Below are 24,575 nucleotides of genomic sequence, written 5' to 3' on the forward strand. Positions count from 1 at the left end.
TCCACTTATCTTGTTGGTCAATAACTGGTCACATGGATGTCCATAGAAAGTGATATTCACTATAAAAAGTGATATTTTGTTAGCAAACTAGAACAAGCAGCTATTCTTCAAAACAAAGTCTTGCAGATATTTAAATACAGATCTATCAAATACCAGCCAATTATAACTGGTTTCGTTAAATGCATAATCCAATCTGCAGCCTTGTTACATTCCAACAAAATTGTGTATTGATCTCTGTAAACATTTCAGCTTCATTAACTTAAATATTAACTTGATCATCATACAGTATTTGTTCACCATCAAATATGAAAAATATTATATGCTTTTATGAGACTGACAGGAAATTTAATTTTTTCACATCAAATTTGTGCATTTATTTATGACTTTTAAACAAAATATTTAAGAAAGCTATAATCTGCCTATTTTACAGACTACATAAATCTTATAAATTCTGACTTTTTTTACATAAATCTACAATGAGTAGATGAAGATAATACATTCTAGGTAACCAAACCAGTATAACATAAAATATCTGTTCTCTGTAAGTAACTGACAACTTCCCCACTTGATCACATAACTTCCACATTATCAGACAACTTCCCCACTTGATCACATAACTTCCACATTATCAGACAACTTCCCCACTTGATCACATAACTTCCACATTATCAGACAACTTCCCCACTTGATCACAAAACTTCCACATTATCAGACAACTTCCCCACTTGATCACATAACATCCACATTATTAGACAACTTCCCCACTTGATCACAAAACTTCCCACATTATCAGACAAATTCCAAACATGATCAGACACCTTCCCCACATGAATGGGACAACTTTTCCACATGCTCAGACAACTTCCCCAAACAAACAAGTCACCTTCCCCACACAAATCAGACGACTTCCCCACATGGTAAACAATTTCCCCACATGAATCAGAGGGTGAGGTCAAATGACCTGATACATATTTCCTTTAATCAATCATCCAATATTATTGACTTGCTAAGAATTCAAATGTGGGCAATAATGCAGTTGTTTAATTGTTAAGGTGTATTATAATTTTATTTACTATCACACAACATGAATTCATCTAGTTCATCTCAAGTGTAGATTAAGGGAAGAACTAGAATCCTGACGCCCAAAGAGCATCAATGTCAGCAATGTCAAGTCTGTTATCTGTTGACACACCACATAAATATCTCAAACATTTCAGCCAATAAAAAAACATAAGCTTTAGCAAGATAAAGTTACAGCACCAACCACATCTGCTATGATCATTGACTCCTTAGTGAGACCTCAACCTTTGTTGCTGGGTGGGGTGGGGGGGGGGGGGGTGGATCATGTGGCAAAAGAAGTTTCATTGAGGTAATTTTCTCTTCCAAATAAAAAAAAACAATTGCATAGACAAGATCATACATGATCTTTGAGATAAGCACTTGAGGTTTATGTCTTACAGTTTGTCACACTGAGGCAAATGCTTATACTAAACAAAATTAAGATTAGACTGCTGCATGCATGTTTAAGTTACTACCCTAACAAGCTCTAAAAGGACTTTTGGCCCCTAAGAGTGGCCTTGACCTTTTTGACAAGAGACATGAGGTTTGTTGTTGAAACAATTATGCCAGATAAAAAGATTGCACCCACCATGCATAATAATGTTATGGCCCAGATAAGATCAGACATAACCTTCGACCCCTAAGTGTGACCCTGACCTTTGAAATAGGAATCTGATGTTTGAGTGGCAAACCCAGTCTGATTTAGATATACATTCATGCCAAATATAAACAAAACTGCTCCATCCATGTCAAAGTTATTGATCGATACACACCAATCTTCAGCCCGAGAGTTAAGTAGAGTTAAGGCTGCTCTCTATGCTGACGATCTGGTGTTATGGTGTAAAGAAGAACAAGCCTCATACAGGATGCAAAAAGCCATCAACAAGCTTTCAGCTTGAGCTGAAGATTGGTGTGTATCGATCAATACAGAGAAATCGTCCACCACACTATTCTCCCTGTCATCAAAGCAGAAGGCGGGTAAAATCATGATGGAAAATACTTCACTGATTGAAGCAGATGAGGCAAAATACCTCGGAGTGACCTTTGACAAACGGCTAACCTGGAAGCCCCACATTAGACAAGCAGAAGGGAAGGCCTGTAGGAAGCTTGCCATGATGCACAAACTTGCTGGAACAACGTGGGGAGCAAATGAGCAAATACTCAAGACAGTATATCAGGGAACAGTGAGACATTTAGAGTATAGTTAACATTTAGAGTATAGCTCAACTGCCCGGTCCACTACTGCCAAAACTAACCAACAGGCTTTAGACAAGGTTCAGAACCAAGCATTGCGGATCGTGACAGGTGCTACAAAGTCTACACCAATCTCCTTGATGGAGAAGCTAACAGGCTCCTTCATGGAGAAGCTAACAGGTACACAGCCGTTACAAGACAGAAGACATGCAAAGGTTCTGCTTCAAGCAGAGAAGTTCAGGTCTTTTCAAGACCATCCCATGAAAGCCAAGCTAGATGGCTACACAAAGAATCGGCTCAAACGTAGCAGCTTCGTACATAAACCAAAGAAACTCAACCGAGAGTTCAAAACTGAGCTGAGCATACCAACAACTCCCCTAGGTAGTGAAGACATTATAAACCCACTAGCGAATGATCTGTCCTCAGTGACTGTGAGACTTGCTGTTCCTCGTCTTGACCGCGGGAAGCAAGAGGATGAAGGCATTCGGAAGAGCCTCACATTTGCTATGATCAATGAAGACTATCCTCTGGAATCATGGACTCATGTCTATATAGATGGATCAGCCACATGCGCCGTCAAAGATGGAGGAGCTGGAGTTTTCATTCAATACCCATCTGGCAAGAGAGAAACACTACATGCAGCCACAGGAAAACACTGCAGCAATTACAAGGCAGAGACTGAAGCACTCATGAAGGCCGTCTCAATGGTTGAAGACTCGGCAGAAGAAAGCTCCTCAGTCGTCTTTCTCACAGATGCACTGTCTGTCATGGAAGCTCTGATCAACAATAAAGCTCCGCAGCTAGCCAGGAGAATGCAGAGCCTGAGAATAACCTGCAAAGTAGCACTTCAGTGGATTCCATCCCATTGTGGACTTCCAGGCAATGAAGAGGCAGACAAACTGGCCAAGCTAGGCGCTCAGTCAGAACAACCAACAGAACCTATGAGTTACAAGGAGAAAGTCACCATCCTCAAGGCACTAACGAGACCAAGGATGGAGGAAGATGCTTTTCATCTCCTTGATCGGCCTGAACAAGTGAAGATGGTCAGGCTCCACTCAGGGCACAACAAGCTCAATGCTCACATGTACAAGAAATACAGACTGACATCATCGCCAACTTGTCCATATGGTGAAGAAGATCAGACTGCGGAGCATATACTTCAGAGATGTAAAAGGCATGACCAGGAGCGAGCTGCGACTTGGCCGATAGATACCTCAATCCACCAGAAACTGTATGGAGGCACTGAGGATCTTCAGCAAACCACAAGTTTCATCGAGGCTACTGGTCTGACAGTGTAGTCGCGAACGAAGAAGAAGAAGATGTCAAAGTTATTACCTAGACAAAATCAGATGGAAGCACGCACAAATGCATGAAATTTCGTGGTTTTGGTCAAAACGGCAAAACAGTCAAATTTTGAACATACAATTAATGAGAATTTTACTTGTTCATTGGGATTAAATTTAGCAGATTGACTCAACCATGAAATCCACGAAAATTAGTCCCCCATGAATATAAATGATTTCACAGTATAAAGTCACTTTGACCTCTATGTTGGGCTCACTGTAAAGGTAGCTCGACAAAAAAGATGCACTGAATATGTAATTTACTCTTTTGTTTATTTGTGAGTTTTCATTCATGCTGCTAATTACTACCAGAAACCCTTCTCCTGATAAAATTTTGTTTCTCTCCCAACTGTGAGCCCAAATATTACCGGAATATTACCCATTTTCAAATAATATTGTTGTTTCTCCCCTCGTACCTGTAACCATGTGCCCAGTTATTGCCGGAACCCCTCTTCTGATAAAACTGTTGTTTATCTGGGTACTTCCATTTCCCAGACTTCTTTGCTTCCTGACATGTCTGGGCAATTGCCTGTAAAACCACGAAAATTTACTGATATTAATTTGACATTTGCACACAAGGTTTTATTGCACCATTGTTATACTGAAGGAATATCTGAACAAAATCCCTGAAATTTTATTCATAAAACCACCTCACTTGAAAATCTACAACAGAGTCTACAAACTGTTATTACTGTGTAAACAATTTAGTTGGTATAAAATCATATGGTTTCTGCACAAACAGTTCTTTTCAAAGATATCAGACTCCTAATTTTTATGTTTAACAAGAGCTGTCCATAAGACAGCGTGCTCCACTATTGGGCGATTTGACAATAAAATGAATTTTAAGTCATTATCTTATATAAACATGTAGTACCAAAGTTATGTCTAGAAAAGGAAGTTTGTCAAAACATTTAAGTATGAAAGGGGCATAATTTGGTCAAAAATACAAATCAGAGTTATGGGGATTGTTACCACACATGCAGTCCCTGCATATACTTTGTTTGTATGCTGGACAATGTTCATGTGAACTTACAGTAAGATATAAGAAATAGTAACAAAGAAATGATAGAAAAAACTTTAATCTTAAAAATAACCTTAAGTATAACACCTTGGTGACCTTAACCTTGGGTATAATGGGCCCTGCACATACTTTGTTTGCATGCTGAACAATGTTAATGTGAATATACAGCAAGATATAAGCAATAGTAACAAAGAAAAACAAAGGTTGCCGAAAAACTTTAACCAAGAAAGCTCATGCTGGCTCTTCAAAAGGGGGTACATTATCATGGGTCTAAAATAAAATACATTGGAATTTTACAGTTACATTTGTATGTTCTCTTGAACATATTTTTATTTTAGTGATTTCCATGAAAATTAGTTCCTTCGCAAATAATTATGATTTCACAGTATTCTTAATTCATTAATGTTAGAGCACAATTAGAAACAAGTCTTTCTGAAACAGGCTGATACTTACTCTAACTGAACCAAAACTTCTGGTATTCAAGCATTTTATTTTTTTGCATGCCAGGCAGGATTTTCCAATGTCTTGCCAGTGCTAGAAAAACTTGAAAAACTTGTTTAACACCCCAGGGTGTAAGATGACTCATGACCTGTACTACTAAAATTAAATAGTGCTTAAAAGAAAAGCATTCATTTCACTTTATTTCTTCTATCAATCTAAGAATACAGTATGCAAAAAAAAAATCAATCACTAGTTAAAGATGTGGATGGAAATATCCATTCTCATTCATCACATGTTCGGCATGGTACCGAGACAAAAATTTGGTATGCGAGAATGGGAAATATCTGGCTCTCGGATAAATGGTAACTCAGTAGAACCTTTAGGGATTTTTCTAGAGCAGAATAGCAGGGCACTGCGCCATGCCTTTTTTTAGCGCCGCCCTTCTGCACAAATCGCCGCCCATTTGCCTTTCTTCAGCGCCCTTTTACCCTTTCAGCACCGCCCCTTTGAATTACCCGCCAATCATCTTTCAAAATAGCAGACGTCCCAAATAACTGTCAATCGATATGCAGATATGACACTAGGTGCTGTGTATTTGCCCGAGGTGTGTATGCAGCGATTAAAAGACGATGACCAACTGAATCGTAACAAACAACAATTAGAGAGGTCTGCAATGAAAGCAAATAGGAAAACAGAATTAAAGAAAAAACCTAATTTAGAACAAAGTCTGCTGTTTATTAAATGGCCAGTAATTATCGGCAATTGGCGTGACACCTCGTGTCAGTTTTGTTGTTCACAGTTTGATCTCGGATGAAGATAATACTCGATCTTTAATTAGTATCATAATATCTATGATTTTTTTTATATATTTCTTTCATCAAAATACTATTAAATTTATATGAAAATTTCAAATTAAAATTGTTTAAGAAAAAAAAAATAAACCACTCGATCTATTACAGAACATAATGGCAATCTTAGATTTTAGCGTAGCAGTTAGTGCGGAGAGTAGTTTCCCTTTACCCAAATAGCGAAAAATCGTAAACAAACTTATTTTGAAGTTTGAAAATCATCTATACCCATGTAAACTACCCACTGAAATATGTGCACCTATTTACACGAGTATCAACGGCCTGTTCAGTAATATAATGAATGTATAATGACATTTATTGAAAATGTATTCAGATTTGCACTAGCAGAAGAAACTTGCAATGAATTCGAATGAAAAAAAAAACAAAAATACATTATTCCTGTTTATTTATATAACATTCTTATCATTAATAAATACATACTGCTTGTTCTATCATTGCATTCATTATTGCAAGTTTTCTTGATTAGAAATACCATAAAATGTTATGTTCTGCATAAAGATTGTATTGCACAACCTCATATACAATGTAGTAACTTACAAAACAGACACTTATAACCAACAAGAGCTGTCGGAGGACAGCAACGCTCGACTATTCGACAGCCTTGTCAGTTGAATGAAAATAAAAGTTGCAAAGTGGAATAATTTTGTAAAACTGCAGAACAGGGTTATGTAACCTGTAAAATGCATATATCAGTTCATGACAGGGGACAATTATGTGAAGTTTCAATCCATTCCCATTAGTGGGTACTGAGATACCAGCTTACGTACAAAAACTGCTAAGTCAAAAAAGGGACAAAATTTTGTAAAAATGCAAAGAAGAGTTATGTAACATGTGCCTCACATATCAGATCATGACAGTGATAGTCATGCTAAAGACCATGGAAATCTACTTTTTGGTTTTTGTAGACAACGCGCAAAATGCACCCTGCCCCTTTTTAGCAGCACCCTGCCCTTTTTAGAGGTCTAGAAAAATCCCTAACCTTATTTCCACCTGAACAGTTACCCTTCAGCTAGATATTTTCATCCTCACCTTCAACCAATAAAAGATTCTTATAGTAGCAAAACAAGATATTTCATGACATTCATCATTGTTCCTACCCATATATCCCCTGAATATACAAGTCTATGTGAGGTTATATGAACCACGTGTGTATTCTGAGAAATCATTTTAATTTTGTGGGCATGAAATTTTGTTCATTCAAACAACTTTGCTAGAGGAACATCTTGGCCAAGTTTCATCTAAATCCATTCTGTGGTTTTGGAGATATCGTTTAAACACAATTGTTAACAACGGAAGACTTGACGGATGGATGCACGCATGATGGATGACAGATGATAAACACAGCGTGATCACAATAGCTCATCATGAGCACTTTGTGCCCAGGTGAGCTAAAATTACACAAATGTCTCCTCTTGAAATGTGCAGTTCTATTCCCCGACTTCTAAAGAAGAAAACAGTTTAAAAACAAGAGCACTGTATTACGGGTGCTGACGCTCATCTGATTTTTTTTGTATAATAGAAATATTGTCCTACATATGATTTTCTAAGTCTAAAAAGGGCCATCATTCTTGCAAAAAGCAGGATAGAGTTATGTTTCTTGATGTACAGCGTCCGCTTATGATGGTTAACAAGTGTTGCAAGTTTTAAAGCAATAGCTTTAATAGTTTAAGAGAAAAGGTTGACCTAAACATAAAACTTAACCAAGAAATCTGATATTTTCTAAGTCCAAAAGTGGCCATAAATCTTGCAAAAAGCAGGATGGAGTTATGTTTCTTGATGTATAGGGTCAGCTTATGATGGTGAACAAGTGTTGCAAGTTTTAAAGCAATAGCTTTGATAGTTTAGGAGAAAACTGACCTAAACATAAAATTTAACCAAGAAATCTGACTTAAACATAATACTCAACCAAGAAAACTGGTTTTCTAAGTCCAAAAGGGGCAATAATTATTGCAAAAAGCAGAATGGAGTTATGTTTCTTGATGTACAGGGTCAGCTTATGATGGTGAACAAGTGTTGCAAGTTTCAAAGCAATAGCTTTGATAGTTTAAGAGAAAAGGTTGACCTAAACATAAAACTTAACCAAGAAATCTGATATTTTCTAAGTCCAAAAGTGGCCATAAATCTTGCAAAAAGCAGGATGGAGTTATGTTTCTTGATGTACAGCGTCCGCTTATGATGGTGAACAAGTGTTGCAAGTTTTAAAGCAATAGCTTTGATAGTTTAGGAGAGAAGCTGACCTAAACATAAAATTTAACCAAGAAATCTGATATTTTCTAAGTACAAAAGGGAGCATTAATCTTGCAAAAAGCAGGATGGAGTTACGTTTCTTGCTGTACAGGGTCCGCTTATGATGGTGAACAAGTGTTGCAAGTTTCAAAGCAATAGCTTTGATAGTTTAGGAGAAAAGCTGACCTAAACATAAAACTTAACCAGGCAAGGCCGACGACGATCAAGTGATGACAATAACTCATCATTTTTTTTCTCAAAAATCAGATGAGCTAAAAAGAACTCTCACCTTTGGTTCCATATCAACCATGACAGCTCTAGCCTCTGGTACACTGCCTGGCTTGTCAGGGCAGTTAAAGAACCTCTGTTTCACTTCCTCTATATAATCATTATTAACCTGTGTTGAAACATTGACCTAGAACCACAAAACATGTAACTTTTTAATAACAAAACATTTTATGCATTTGTATTTTGGTATAAATTCTAGGCGCTTATGATAATTAAACTTTTATCCAAATTTCAGACAGTAAGTTGAAACTTAATTATAAAACTGTTCAAACATTAAACAGTCCCAGGGCAAAGAGACTCACAATGGTCACACAATATTATGATAATTTCTATCAAATCACATCTTATTTCACTAAATCCTTACCAAGTTCCATTTTGAATTAATTCAGACTGTTAGTTTTAGATTTAGTGTTTACAAAATGATACACAGAAAGCATTGTCTTTAACTCAATATAAACATTTTACAAAATCTACTATTTTGTCACATCAGTGTAATAATTTCAATTAGGGAGCAGATCTACAACAGTGTTGTAATGAAGCACCTGAGAAAGTTTGGTATATATGTCATCAATGAGGCCGGCAAACAGTTGTCCTCCTACCTGGTTCCCACACTGACCCACTTGCAGCGTCACTACTGACATCACTCTTTACTGAAAATAGAATTATGAGTAGTTACTGTTTGAGACTGGTTAAGTAAACAAATGTTGTTAGGCCAGAAATTAATGGATGTTACAAAAAGAAAATAAATAAAATAAATACATAAAACAAATAATAGTGACCAGTTATCAGAACCACAGTCCATTATATTTATGTTATAACAAAACAATTGGAGTAAAATTTGCATATATAAAAACCTACAGCTGTTTTCATATGAAATTTTCCGGCCGATTATAAAGAAGTTATCATATAAAATATTTATAGTAACAACAAAGAGAAATTAATCCTAAAAAAACTAGAGCTATCACTAAAGGTGATGAATGTACCACCCCATGCACTGACACAGTACATTGCAATTTGACGCACACAAGATTGCATAATTATGTGGACTGTATGTATATAGACTGTATGTATACAGTATAGTAACAAAAAACAAAGTCCCATAACTATGCAGAATATTTATCTCAAAGAACGTAACATGCCCCATGCACAACTAGGGTTGGTACTGATCACTTGTGTGAAGTTTCATTAAGTTGTGTGCAAGGGTTCGGAAGATTAGGCGCGCACAAGATTGCATATGCAGACTGTATGTACATAGTATGTTAACAAAAAACAAAGTCCCATAACCCTGCAATTTTTTTTTAAAGAACCTAACATACCCCATGCACAACTACTGTTGTTACTGATCACTTGTGTGAAGTTTCATTAAATTGTGTCAAGGTGATGAAGAGAGATGGTGCGCACAAGATTGTGTCTATGTATATAGTATAGTAACAAAAAAGAAAGTCCCATAAATCTGCAATTTTTTTTTCTAAAAAAACCTAACATGCCCCATGCACAACTACTGTTGTAACTGATCACTTGTGTGAAGTTTCATTAAATTGTGTGCAAGGGTTCGGAAGATTAGGTGCGCACAAGACTGCATATGCAGACTGTATGTACATAGTATGTTAACAAAAAACAAAGTCCCATAACTCTGCATTTTTTTTTAAAGAACTTAACATACCCCATGCACAACTACTGTTGTTACTGATCACTTGTGTAAAGTTTCATTAAATTGTGTCAAGGTGATGAGGAGAGATGGTGCGCACAAGATTGTGTATATGTTTATTGTATAGTAACAAAAAACAAAGTCCCGTAACTCTGCAATTTCTTTTTCTGAAAGAACCTAACATGCCCCATGCACAACTACTGTTGTAACTGATCACTTGTGTGAAGTTTCATTAAATTTTGTCAAGGGGATGAGGAGAGATGATGCGCACAAGATTGTGTCTACGGACAGAGAGACAGACTGACAGACAGACAACCTGAAACCAGTATACCCCCCCTTACAACTTTGTTGTTCAGGGAGTACAAAAATTCTATGTAATGTAAGTCCAAATCAAACTCTACCAGGTAGTGATATGTCAAAACAAAGAAGTATAAAATACACAGAATGGCAACAGGAGATAACCTCGCATAAGCGTGTGTCACTGCGTTATCTTATTGAAGCTTTTGCTGACTTGATCAATTGATCATTCCTTCCCCATGTAGAAAATACTAACAACATTTAAAACACCATTATCATTATTAACAAACTATCTGATAGAAAGTTTTTCCGAACACAAAATTTTATCCTTCTGCTGTCTGTTTTATACACAGGTAAAACGAGATCTCATTCAGTTCCCACGTGATGTTGGCGAGATTTGCTCTATAAGCCTTTCAAGTTGCTGATCTATTTATTTTTATAGCTCTTTGCTCAAAATACACCTGAAGATTGGATGTAACATGCATGTTGTACCACAGAAGAGTGGTCTCGATTTTTCCCTACGGCCAGTAATAACAAGAGCTGTCACAGGAGACAGCACGCTGGACTATTCGATGCTGGATAGTGAAACTGGGCACATCTGTGGAAGCTGGAGCTGTCACTGGAGTGTTTAATGACTCAAATGGTGGATGAAGATATTGCACAACAGTCTGTGTCAATAATATTAAGTTATAAGAGAGATAAAGATAAAGTGTATCAAAACACTAAATAAGTATAATTCTAAGCAAAAAGGGGGCATAATTCATAAAATCTTGGTGCAAGAGTTATACACCTTGTGTCATATGATGTGGGTGATGATGTGGAACAACTACTTCAAGTTTGAGTAATTACTAAGATATAATGAATATGCATTAAAATTAACACTAAATTCTAAGTAAAAGGGGGCATAATTCATAAAAAATTGGTGCCAGAGTTATGCACCTTGTGTCATATGATGTGGGTGATAAGGCGGAACAACTATTTTAAGTTTGAATCAAATCCATTTAGTAATATTATAACTGAGACAGAGTGAAAGTGCACCAAAACTTTAACCTAAAATTCTAAGTAAAAAGGGGAGATAATTCATCAAATATTGGTGCAAGATGATGTGAGTGATGATGTTGAACAATGTGGAACAACTACTTCAAGTTTGAGTAATTACTAAGATATAAAGAATATGCATCAAAATTAACCCTAAATTCTAAGTAAAAGGGGGCATAATTCATGAAACATTGGTGCCAGAGTTATGCACCTTGTGACATATGATGTGGGTGATGATGTTGAACAACTATTTTAAGTTTGAATCAAATCCATTTAGTAATAACAGAGATAGAATGAAAGTGCATCAAAAATTTAACCTGAAATTCTAAGTAAAAGTGGGGGATAATTCATTAAATATTGGTACCAGTGTTATGGACCTTGTGTTATATGATGTGGGAGATGATGTGGAACAACTACTTTCAGTTTGAATCAAATCTATTTAGTAATAATTAAGATAGAGTGAAAGTGCATCAAAACTTTAACCTGAAATTCTAAGTAAAAAGGGTGGATAATTCATGAAATATTGGTGTGAGAGTTATGGCCCTTGTGCCTTATGATGTGGGTGATGATGAGGAATAGCTATTTAAAGTTTGAAACAGATGTATCAAGTAATTACAGAGATAAGGAGAAAAAAGAGAAAGTGTAAAAAAAACTTTAACCAAGGTGGGGACGCGGAAGGATGCCGACGCTGGGTTGAGTTAGTCTTCCATATACTTCATATAGTCGAGCTAAAATGTTACAATATAATCTATTTATATCAAAACAAAGGGAGGAAATTCTAAAAACAAGGCTGCCTCTTGGTGGTGAACATTTGTGCCAAGTTACATTAAAATCCCTCCTTGCACGAAGAAGAAATGCTTCTGACAAAATAATTCTTGAATTTGACCTTTGATCTCCAAGTGTGACCTTGAACTTTAAGCTAGGGTTCAGGGTGTTGCCCATTACACATCGTCTCATCATGGGGAACAATTATGCCAAGTAATATGGTAATATCTTGATGCATGACAGAGTTCTGGACCAAACAGGAAAAAAATCCTGTTGACATTTGACCTCAAATTGTCACCTTGACCTTTGAGCTAGGGGTCCAGGTTTGTTGCATGACACTTCGTCTCATCATTGGAAACATTTGTGCAAAGAAATATTAAAATCCCTTCATAAATAGCAGAGTTACTGACCGGGCAGGAAAAAGGCCCTGTTGACCTCTGACCCCCAATTGTGACATTGACCTTTGAGCCAGGGGTCCGGGATTTGCGCATGACATGTCGTCTTATCATGAGGAACATGTGTGCCAAGTGATATTAAAAACCTTTCATGAATGACAGAGTTATGGACCGGACATGAAACATACCCTGTTTATGCCATGTTAACATTTGACTGCCAAGTGAGACCTTATCCTTTGAGCTAGGGGTCTGAAACTTGTGCATGACACCTGGTCTTAATATGGTGAACATTATTTGCCAAGTTATTACGAGGTACATTAATTTTGTGCCAAATAATATTAAAATCCCTTCTTTGATGACAGAGTTTTGGACCAGACTCGAAAAAAACCCTGTTGACCTTTGACCTCCAATTGTGACGACCTTTGAGCTAGGGGTCCGGGTTTTGTGCATGACATGTTGTCTCATCATGGGGAACATTTGTGCCAAGTAATATTGAAATCCCTTCATGGATGACAGAGTTATGGACCGGACACGAAATTGCAGATGGATGGACAGATGGAAAAGCGCATTGCTATAGTCCCGAAACTGGTTTTCAACCAGTAGGGGACTATTAACCTCAGTTATGTTGTTGTACCCAGATCTATATGTAGTAGGGTAAAGTATAAGGGTGCACTTATACTTCCTTGCTATTGAGCTAGCTTTTATAGCGACATGGTAGAATGTCCGCCTTAGGTGTGAGAGATCCCTGGTTCGATTCCCGGTCAGGCCTGAAGTATTTTCAGTCTGTTACATTTGGCGCCCTCTAGTAGATATGAATGGACACCTTGGAACGTTCCACAGAGGTTCAAACTCCTGGAATTTGAGGACGAATTCTAAAATGGAGGGGATGTATGTAGCGTATAAGGGTGCACTTATACTTCCTTGCTATTTAGCTAGCTTTTATAGCGACATGGTAGAATGTCCGCCTTAGGTGTGAGAGATCCCTGGTTCGATTCCCGGTCAGGCCTGAAGTATTTTCAGTCTGTTACATTTGGCGCCCTCTAGTAGATATGAATGGACACCTTGGAACGTTCCACAGAGGTTCAAACTCCTGGAATTTGAGGACGAATTCTAAAATGGAGGGGATGTATGTAGCGTATAAGGGTGCACTTATACTTCCTTGCTATTTAGCTAGCTTTTGTAGCGACGTGGTAGTGTCCGCATTAGGTGTGGGAGGTCCCGGATTCAATTCCAGGTCAGGCCTGATGTATTTTCAGTCTGTTACATATATGACACTCTGACACAGTCAAACTGATTATGATACAATGGTGAAATTCCAGTGACAGGTGTTAAAGTGAGATAGGTCTAAACAATTAAACTGTTGAAAACATAAACAAGTCCACAATGCTATCTACAGCTAAAACAGGAAAAATATCTAAATCTAATAGTATAGCAGCCAGCTACCAAGTCTAGGTCAGGACTAAGCAGTCAAGCCCATCCATGAAGATCCATATTAACTAAAATCTTCCACATATATGTGATTAAGTTCGAATTCCAAAACTAGAGGTTTGCTATTTTTCAGCTATTCTGAGCTGAGGTCTCAGAGCTGGAGGTTTTTCATGGACAAAAATCAAGCAAAGTGCAGTTTTAGATACAAAGTCCAACATTTTATGTAATTCATTAAAAATACTGAAAACATTCCCAGATGGACTGCAGTGACTGAATCAGAAGGAAGTTAAAGGTAAATCAAGATGTAAATTTGACTAGATAAAAGTAGATATGTCTCTTTCAATTATTAAATAACAATATTGTTCAAGTCAAGTCCAACTTCCGGAAAGTTGGGTAAAATGACATTCGGTCCGGCTATGTCTAAAAATCTGTCGAACCAAAAAACAGTTCACCAGACCGAAAATGAAATTGAAATGCAGAACCAAAAAAAGTCTCATGTAAACTACCAGTTTTTACACGCTGTTTTACAAGCTACGCACGAATCTTTGCCATTTATCATTTATACTAAGACAGGACTTCTTCATTTCGTACTCATTTTTGCTTGACAATTCGGCAGGCATGTATTTTCATTAATTTCTGGATTCTGCAATGGTATTTTTTTTTAATGAAGCCATCTTGTCCGAGATGTTGCGGTTCTCAGGATACACTGAATGCCAGTCAGTCGGACCGCATCCGGGTTAAAAAACGGCAGACCACAGGTGACCACACCAAAATCTTGCGGTCATGTCCGTCGGACCGACGACTTTCCGGATGTCTGCAAGTCAATGTTTATTTATTGTTGGTAGTTAAAATAACATTATAAACATAAGCTATGTATAGCTTAAAACAGAGGGACAACATGTCTGAATACCAGGCGAGAGTATATGGAAACAAAAGAAAATTTGACTAAGAAAAGCTATAGTGTATGGCTTTGTCTATAGACTAGGGGATGTGCCTGATGAGTCAGTCTCCTGGGTTTTTCAAAATATCCAGATTCCTGGTACAGGAATTGCTACTAGTGACTGCACAACTTTGTAAAATATTTTTAATTTGCATCAGTTCATGAACTTCATCTGTTCACCAAAGATCTTTAAATGAGAGAATTGTGCGTATCTCGGACACTGTCATATGTGGAAATGTTGCTGTGCATCCATCTGATGGCTATTCTTTGTACCATATCTATTTTATTGACATTAAGTTTACTAAACTAAACACTAAACTGTTTAGTTTAGATTGACCAGACAAAAGATTATTCTACCTGAGGCCTGACAAGAGTTTTATCTGCCATTTCTTTAACCTTTTTAAGGATGGATGTAACATTTTAAGAAACCAAGTGTTCTGTATGCTGTTGTGCAGATTTTGTTAATTTATGAGTGTTTAAAGAGAGGTCATTTTTCGGTCTACAACCAAGGTATTTTGTTAATTTGTTATAGTTTCAAGGATCTGGTCATGCAATATATAATCATGAATTAATTTATTATCAAATATACTGTATAAGGCTTTTATAAACATTCATAACATTGCATTATCATGATTATGTTGAAATGTGTCAGACTCTGTAAATTATATGTGAATACAGATGAAAGAAAAATAAAATGTTATTTTTGTTAGATTTTTGTACTTATTTGCCTTAAACTTTCCTGAATTATTGAAACAGCTGTCAGTTCAACACAAAAATGATGTCAGAAATGGATTCTACATGAAAAAAAACCATAAGACTGTGAAGTTTCATGACTATATCTTTTAAAATAAAAAAGTTATGAAGTTTTAAAGCTAAAAATTATGAATTCTCGGGTCCGCGAACACGATTCGATTTCCTATATAAATTACATGTGAAAATTTCCTGAAAATCTGGCTTTTTGCTGAAATTAAAATTCTCATAACTTTTTATTTTTTAAGTTATTTCAAAAATTTAAACTGTTCTGTGTTCTGGAAAACCAGCTCTTTTAAATGCACACATTTAAAATGCAGTATGAGCACTTTGAAAATTTAGCTGTGGTTGCTATCATGATGTCATGATGACAGTCTCTTGTATTATAGGAAGATTCGTACCTCAGATGATGCCAAAGCCTTACAAGAAGACCTAGACAGATTACAGCAGTGGGAATGAGACTGGCTTATGTCCTTCAATCCCAGCAAATGCGAGGTCTTGCGCATTACCAGGAAGAGGAACCAGATTAAGACCACCTACCACATCCATGGCAGTGAATTGCAGACGGTGAAGGGTGGCAAGTACCTGGGAGTCAACATCGACTAAAAGCTGTCCATGAATGCCTACATCGCATCCATTGCAAAGAAGGCAAACAACAGCCTCACCTTCCTCAGGAGGAACCTGACGACCTGCCCGTAAGACATTAAGGCACAGTGTTACGAGACCCTTGTCAGGTCCATCCTAGAGTATGCCAGCATTGCCTGGGATCCGCATACGAAGTCCAACATCACACAACTAGAGACAGTTCAGCGCCGCGCTGCAAGATTCGTCAAGGGGAACTACCACACAACAAGCAGCACCAGTCAGATGATTGCCGACATTGGCTGGCAGCCCCTTGAACATCGCCGCTCCAACGCCAAGCTCGTGATGGTCTACCATATCACCCACAGTCTCATCGAAATCCCTGCAAAGGTTCTTCCATCCAGCCTCCATCAACACATGGGGTCACTCCATCAAATTCCTTCTCCCCTTATGCCCTTTTTTTTTTTTGGTTTTACCTGCTGTTGTACATACTTGCATGCCTCACACAGCCTTGTACATCAGGGTTCTAGCCAGGATTTTTTGAAGGCATGTTGCAGAATGATATGTTTTGACAAACAAAGGGGTGGGTACAGGAGGGGATGTCCCCTCCCTGTGGGGGGTATGGGGGTTACCCCAGAAAATTTTGTGTTACTACAACTCATTTTGGTGCATTCTGGTGCATATCAGAGTGAAAAACATAGTGGTATTTTTAGTGATTAATAAGCATCATTTACATGTACAACAAGAACAAATAAAGACACTGGGTCATAAAAAATCCTATGGAGTTTATTTGCTGAATGACAATTAAAAGTTAATCAATTTTAAGTTGCTAAAAATGTTCATTTACTATTTATTGTACATAAAACAACACAATTTTAGCACTGCACACAGATCTATTTGTTTCTAAAGTTTATGTTTTCTATTCCTGTGGAGTTTATTTTCTGAAAACTTATCCATTTTTAGTTTTTGAAAATGTCCACTGTTTGCTGTACATAAAACAACACAATCTGAGACTGTCATCCAGGAAAACCCTGGTTTCCATTTTGGATCAATGCCCGATTTCCTTCGGCCATTCGGCGTGGCTGGGAGGGATTCTGAAATTGTGACAGGGGCCTCCCTGGCCGAGTGGTTAAGGTGATGTCACTTTTTGAATTTCCGGTGAATAACAAAAAAACAAAGAATATTCAGTTCTTTCCAAAAACTGTTATACTGTGATTCAACCAAATAGTTTCCATTGTCTACCAGAAAGGAACAATTCTTATATCTTAATATTGAGATTTGATACCTTTATAACAGACAGTAAACTAAAACAAAAACAACTAAGACATTCATATGTGACGTCGGTGAGCTCAACAAAGCAATTTCAAGCACAAATATTAATGTGGAATGTAAAGTAAAGCAATTTTGTTTTTGAGTAAATAATTAAGTAATTGCATTGTTGTATCAATATTTAAAATGAAGCAGATAATAAGATTAGCAGTCATTAATACTTGGAATTTACACATAATTATACAGGACTTACTGTTAAATTTTACCTGATCTGTGAGTGATTAATTTCTAAGTAACAAAATTCTTGGAATACGTTTGTTGTGATATCTGAGATGCCAAGTGTAAAAAAAACTCAAAAACAGTCTTTGGAGGTCAACTCTCTAGATCTAACTAACTTTGGTTTTACCGGTCCAGCAGTGCCACCTCCTCTTCCTGAGTAACAGCTTGTAACCATTGCTACAGTTAGGATTCTGGTTCCTGCACCCACTGCAGGTACTACACAACACTTTATTTTTAAAAAAAAAATACAGATCCAAAAAAAAAATGAATGGTATCATTCAGTCAGAGATAAGATTAATTCTTGTATTAGCTCTACAACAAAATATTTCTTGTTTTGCTGTTGATGTTTGTTTCATTCTATTACTAGTAATGCCAGTGTCCTTTTCTACTTTCAGACTGTGAAAGAGGGTTTTCTTCACTGAAGGGAATAAAAACAACACATAGGTCAAGACTGATCAACACAACACTGAACTGTCTCTTAATAATTGCCATTCAAGGACCTAAGTTGGAAGACTTTCAATTTGAACATTCAGTAGGGTTCTGGCATAAGGAGAAGCCAAGAAGATGTGTGATATAAACTAAAAAGTGCTTTACAAATAACTGTGAACTGTGACAGTGAGATGAAAGTGATGTGATGAAAGTTATTTATTATATAATGTATGTGATTACTATACACAGTAGTAATATGATCAGCATAAGGACAAATTTGTGTGTAATAAAAACTCATATGAACTGCAGAAGTACATGTGTAAGTTAACAAAAACAAAGTTTCATTAGAACACATTTGTAGATTGTATAACTGCTTATAATTAAAAGTGATTAAGATACAAATGTTACACTTAAAAGTATATGTGGTTAAACTTGCTAAAAAGAAAATGTCGGCATCGCGCCCCTCAAATCAGATGGTTTACCTACACGGACCCCATCCAAAAGGCTACTATCTTAAACAAACAATTTGAATCTGTCTTTTCTCCTCCCCAGCCCCTTAGTCTGAAGCATATATGTTCCAACATTCTCTCATCCCCAGTCTCCAAGATGAATAAGATCCAGGTCACCACTGAAGGTGTGGAAAAACTGCTCCATGGCCTATCCCCACATAAAGCCTCAGGACCTGATGAACTATCCCCACGCATCCTAAAAGAACTCCACCATGAGATTGCTCCTGTACTTGCCCATATATACAGGTTATCTCTCGAATCTGGCCTAGTACCCAGTGATTGGAAAAAAGCCACTGTAGCCCCCGTATTTAAAAAAGGTCTCAAGTCTAAACCTAGTAACTATCGCTCAATTTCCCTAACTTGCACTGCTTCTAAACTCCTTGAACACATTGTTGTTTCCAATCTTATGACCTATTTTGACAAGCATAAGCTACTTAGCCAGTTCCAGCATGGCTTTAGATCAGGTCACAGTTGTGAGACTCAGCTCATTAATTTCACTCAGGAACTTTACAATAACACTGAACAGGGTCAACAAACAGATGTTATTGTTATGGACTTCTCCAAGGCGTTTGACAAGGTCGATTACATAAGACTAATTTATAAACTACAAAGCCTTGGTGTCAACCCTCAAATTACCAATTGGGTCAAATCTTTCCTGTCCAACCGATCCCAGAAAGTCGCTGTTGATGGTCATTTTTCCAGTGAACTTCCTGTACTGTCTGAGTTCCCCAGGGGTCTGTTCTTGGGCCATGTCTCTTCCTGGTATATATCAATGACTTACCAGACTCGGTCAAATGTAACGCAAGAATGTTTGCAGATGACACCATAATATACCTTACCATCAACTCCATTTCAGATAGTGTATCTCTGCAACAAGACCTCATTAACTTAGAAACCTGGGAGAAGACATGGTCCATGGAGTTCAACCCGGACAAGTGTGAAGTCCTTAGAACCTTTAGAAAGAAAAATCCCGTGGTCTACCCCTACAAACTTCACAACATAGAGTTAAAAACTTGTGAAGCAGCTAAATACCTAGGCATAACCATTTCCAAAGATCTAAACTGGTCCAAACATATTGACAATATCACTTCCAAAGCAACTTCCACTCTTCGCTTCATACAACGGAATGTGAAAACTGACAATAAAAAGGTCAAAATTGCTGCCTATAACACCTATGTCCGCCCTCAACTTGAGTACTGTTCAAGCGTCTGGCATCCTTGGCAAAAAACCCTCACTAGCAAAGTCGAAAATGTCCAAAGGTCAGCTGCTAGGTACGTCATGTACGACTACAGTTACACCAGTAGTGTTACACAAATGCTGAAAACTTTAGAATGGAATACACTCCAATATAGAAGGTTACACAACTCATTAGTAATGTTTTATAAAATAAGGACCCAGACAGTTGCAGTCAATCAATCTCATCTTATTCCAACTAGAAACCTAAATTACTTAAGCCCCATGTCTCACACTCAGTACTTTTCTAACTCCTACTTCCCAAGGACCATCCATCTCTGGAACTCCCTACCAACTTATGTTAAATCTAGCCCCAGTCTCGGTATCTTTAGAGAGAGGCTGGCGGTGGTCAGTATGTAATTCTATTGCCTCTGCCCCATTTTAACTGTAGCATACTGTCTTTTTTAGCTTTTATTATTTTAACATTTTAACATATCATTTCTTTAACAACTGTTTCTCTGACAGCGCCGCCCAGTGATAGTCGGAAATCGACGGTCGGGTGAAAGATGTAGATGTCAACCCTCTTAAGCCCCTCACAAACACACCAGTTTGACTACCGCGCGCTTCCAGCTATCCCTTAATTTTTTTCTGGGGAGAACCCTGATAAGGGATGTCGAATATACAACTCAAAGTCTGAAGGCGATAATAGCCTGGCGAGAACCCTGTATATATCACATAGTCGGTTCAAAGCACCTAGAGTGTTATGTTGTATTGTTACTTGTATTTATCTTATCAGGTTATCTTACACAGCAAGACCAGAGTGGGGTTTATATCATGTGTTTCATGAAATATAAAGAACCTGGCATTTATTTGGGTTGAAGTGCATTTCAAATGTATTTTACCATTTCCTTAGGCAGTCAAGATCATGTTGAAATTTATTGCAATCAGCTGTGTTACTAAGACACAGACAGTCATCAGCAAACCCTTGAACCTCTGTCTTGCCATATCTAAGGCTTGCCATTTAACCCGTATAATCTAATTTGTAAGTCTGTTTTTAAAATCTGAAGCAACTCAAATTAAGCAACACGTCACTTTGGCAAGTCGAAAAGATCTTATCCGAGCACTACACAACTTTGTTTAAAATTTACCATGTACTGTGTGATCGTCTCATAATTTAAATCTTTCTTATCATCTACTGTTACATCATTAAGTTCTTTCTATGCAAGAATGATCGTTAATTACATTATTCTTGTAGAAAACTGTGAGAAAAATACTAGTTGTACTAATATTTCTTTGTTTTTGTTTATTCGAGGACGAATACAAATATTGTTATCAGAAGGATCAGACTAAAATGCTCACGACTTTCCTTTCCTATTTAAGTTTAATAAGGGTCCATCCGCCCGTAAGGGCACAGTATAGCATGAAAGCTTTGTGGAGTATAGACCCCCGGCATGTCACCAGGCATGCCGTTAAAGATACTTTTTGAAGCCAAAGTGGTGAGAATTTACCTCTACGCAATTTCCGTAGAGTATATGCCAAAGATAAGTAATTTTGATGCCGAAAATGAGTCACTGTCGCGGCCAATGAGACCTAAATGACAGCTCCCATGTGGTAGCCAATAGACAATATCCAAGAACGTGTGGCAAGCATCGCCCTTAAAAGGGCGGTTGAGGCCTCTGGTCCAAGGTGTCTCCCGTGGTGTCGCTGCCCCTCCCCACTCGCCCCTCACGTTGAGCGTGAAGTTTGAGCGGCTCGGGGTCTTCTCTGCATGCCGTCTAAGTACTGGCAGGTCTTCTATCTGGTCAACACATCCGTGCCACGCAGAGTGTCCCGCGAAGATCTGTCGCAGCGTTCTGTTGTTGCTTGTCATCTATCGCCATGCAGGAGTTCCATCATTACCACCCGAGTTGAATGGAGCCGGGTGGCCGAAGCCTTTTTGTTAGATAAAACAACCGAAGTTGAGTAGTTTGGCTGCCCCGGGTAGAGTTGTTGGAAGTCTGCATGGCCCATCTCATCGTCCCAACCTTTGCAGGGCCACTCCCTCCGGAATTAGTCAGGACACCGACAGCTGTCTTGGCTCCACTTCTGTCGATGCCCTGTGCCTTCTCCGCGACGAGCACGCTCCGGAGGGCTGGCTTGATCTCGTTTATATAGGGGGGCAAGGGACGGTTAATTTGAAAATTCCACAAATCTGCGCTGATACCAGTGCGAAAAAAAAATCATGAAAAATCCAATTTTGATAAATTCAAGGCAAATCTTGAGCGAATGTATTGCATAGACTTAGCACTTCATTGTGTGACATTTTCAGCCTTCCCATTCTGTTGCTTCTGTGATAAAAACGAGTAAAACGCAGGTTTCAGGACACTAAATTTTGAGGCAAAAATGGCCCAAAATACACACCTTGCGCGACCTGTACCGTATTATCTGCAAACGACTGACCTAAAACACATGCATACTTTTAAAGCATGTGGCCAGACGAAAATAATGGTGGGAAGAAAAGTATCTCAACAAATCCCCAAATCAAGCTAAGAACCAGAAACTGAAGTCCCTAAAATCCTATATACAAAGGCAAATAAGAGCCTCATACTGGTCATACATGGAAAACGTCATCTTTAGCCATGATTCCCAACCTGGTAGAAATAAAAAATTCTATAGCTACATCAAACATAACAAAAAAGAAAATGTCGGCATAGCCCCTCTCAAATCAGATGGTTTCACCCATACTGATCCAGTCACTAAAGCAAACATCCTTAATAAGCAATTTGAATCAGTTTTCTCCCCAACCTAAGCCCCTAAGCCTTAAACATTTGTGCTCCAAACTGTTAACATCCCCTTCCTCCCTAATGGACCAAATAAATGTAACTCCAGAGGGTGTTGACAAACTCCTTCTTGGCCTATCCCCACATAAAGCGTCGGGGCCAGATGAATTATCCCCCGGTGTTCTCAAGGAACTTCATCAAGAAATCGCCCCCGTCCTTTGCTACATCTTCAATTTATCCCTAAATACAGGCATTGTCCCTCAAGACTGGAAAAAGGCAACAGTTGCACCAGTCTTTAAAAAAGGTCTCAAATCGAAACCCAGCAACTATCGACCAATTTCTTTGACCTGTATTGCGTCCAAACTCCTTGAGCACATCGCGGTTTCAAATCTTATGTCCTTCTTTGACAAACACAATATTATCAGCCAGTTCCAGCATGGTTTTAGGTCGGGTCATAGTTGCGAAACTCAGCTTATTAATTTTACAAAGGAACTTTATAGTAATTTAGAACAAGGCCAACAAACTGACGTCATCGTAATGGATTTTTCTAAGGCGTTTGACAAAGTCGACCATTTGAGGCTAATTTACAAGTTACAATCCCTAGGTGTTAGTCCCCAAATAACTAATTGGGTCAAATCCTTCCTTTCTAATCGTACTCAGAAGGTCACAGTTAAAGGTCACCTGTCCAGCGAACTTCCGGTCCTGTCTGGAGTTCCACAGGGGTCTGTCCTTGGGCCTGCCTTTTCCTTGTATACATTAACGACCTGTCTGACTCAGTCAAATGTAAAAACAAAGAAAAATATCAAACAGGGAGTGCCACGCACCAAAAGCGCAGCCTCCTCAAAACGAACCCACCAGCACGCAAACGCGTGCACCACACACACACTCAAAGCTTACACATCAGGACAAAACGAACAACACACACACACACACACGCACACACGCACGCACGCACGCACGCACGCACGCACACACGCACACACACACACACACACACACACTCAAAGCCAACACATAAGGACAAGACGAACAATTAGCATACACACACGCGCGCACACAAAGTCAACACACAAGGACAAAACGAACAAACAAAGGAACACAGTGGGGCACCGCCTTGGAACGGTCAGTGGCAAAAACACCACTGGGGAGCTTAAACCGGTTTATGGTGCGCACCCAACCTCACTCTTACCCCCACCATGTTCCAAAGACATGGGACAGTGTAAATAAAAGTAATCCCCTCCAGGTAAATCTCTAACACACGTAATGGAAACAAAAAGGCATGGCACGTAAAACACAAAAATGCTCGTGTATAAATATATAAAAAGCAAATCTTAAGAACCAAAAACGTATGTACTCAATGCCTTTTCAGAAGACAGAGCAACAAAAGAAACACCCTTAAGGGCCCGACGAAACAGGCCAGAAGACAAATATCAAAACAGTTCAGTCCTGGTAGGATTTAAAAACTGCTCATCATAGAGTCCTCCCCCTCTTCCGTCAGACGCAATCAAAGAGGGAAGCGTAGTGTCCAACTGTAAACGGGTTGAACACTAAACATGCGGTATGTCTCAAAACAGTTGGGTCGTAACCTCTTTTAATAAAACGTTTGATAATCTTTTCAAATACATTTGGAAAATTACCATGACCCAAGCCCATATGTTTGCAGATGACATGGAATTTAACCCCGACAAATTTGAAGTCCTTAGAGTAAGTAGGAAGAGAAATCCCTTTATATATCCCTACAGGTTACACAATACAGAGTTAAAGTCCACCTCATCAGCTAAATACCTAGGAATAACTATCTCCAATGATTTGAACTGGTCACAACACATAGAAAACATAACTTCTAAGGCAACCTCTTCCCTTCGATTTATTC

General features: G+C 38.2%; 1 protein-coding gene across 4 annotated transcripts in view; it reads right to left on the reverse strand.

Moving 5' to 3' along the window:
• The window catches only part of LOC123534305 (tubulin delta chain-like), a 33,276-nt gene extending 12,018 nt beyond the window's left edge, over positions 1–21,258 (reverse strand). The window contains exons 1-4 of one of the 4 annotated variants that reach the window (XM_053520319.1): positions 21,092–21,258; positions 9,041–9,091; positions 8,443–8,568; positions 4,013–4,125 (exon numbers count right to left, since the gene is read on the reverse strand). In XM_053520319.1, the coding sequence (XP_053376294.1) occupies positions 4,013–4,125; positions 8,443–8,568; positions 9,041–9,082 (281 nt within the window). In that variant the 5' untranslated portion in view covers positions 9,083–9,091; positions 21,092–21,258. Of the gene's footprint in view, positions 1–4,012; positions 4,126–8,442; positions 8,569–8,983; positions 9,092–20,845; positions 20,865–21,091 lie in introns of those variants that run through there. The other 3 variants (XM_045316478.2, XM_045316480.2, XM_045316481.1) reach the window with 3 other exon arrangements.
• Positions 21,259–24,575: the final 3,317 nt, after the last annotated feature.

The sequence above is a fragment of the Mercenaria mercenaria genome, chromosome 12 (genome assembly GCF_021730395.1).
Source record: "Mercenaria mercenaria strain notata chromosome 12, MADL_Memer_1, whole genome shotgun sequence".
Lineage (NCBI taxonomy): Eukaryota > Metazoa > Mollusca > Bivalvia > Venerida > Veneridae > Mercenaria > Mercenaria mercenaria.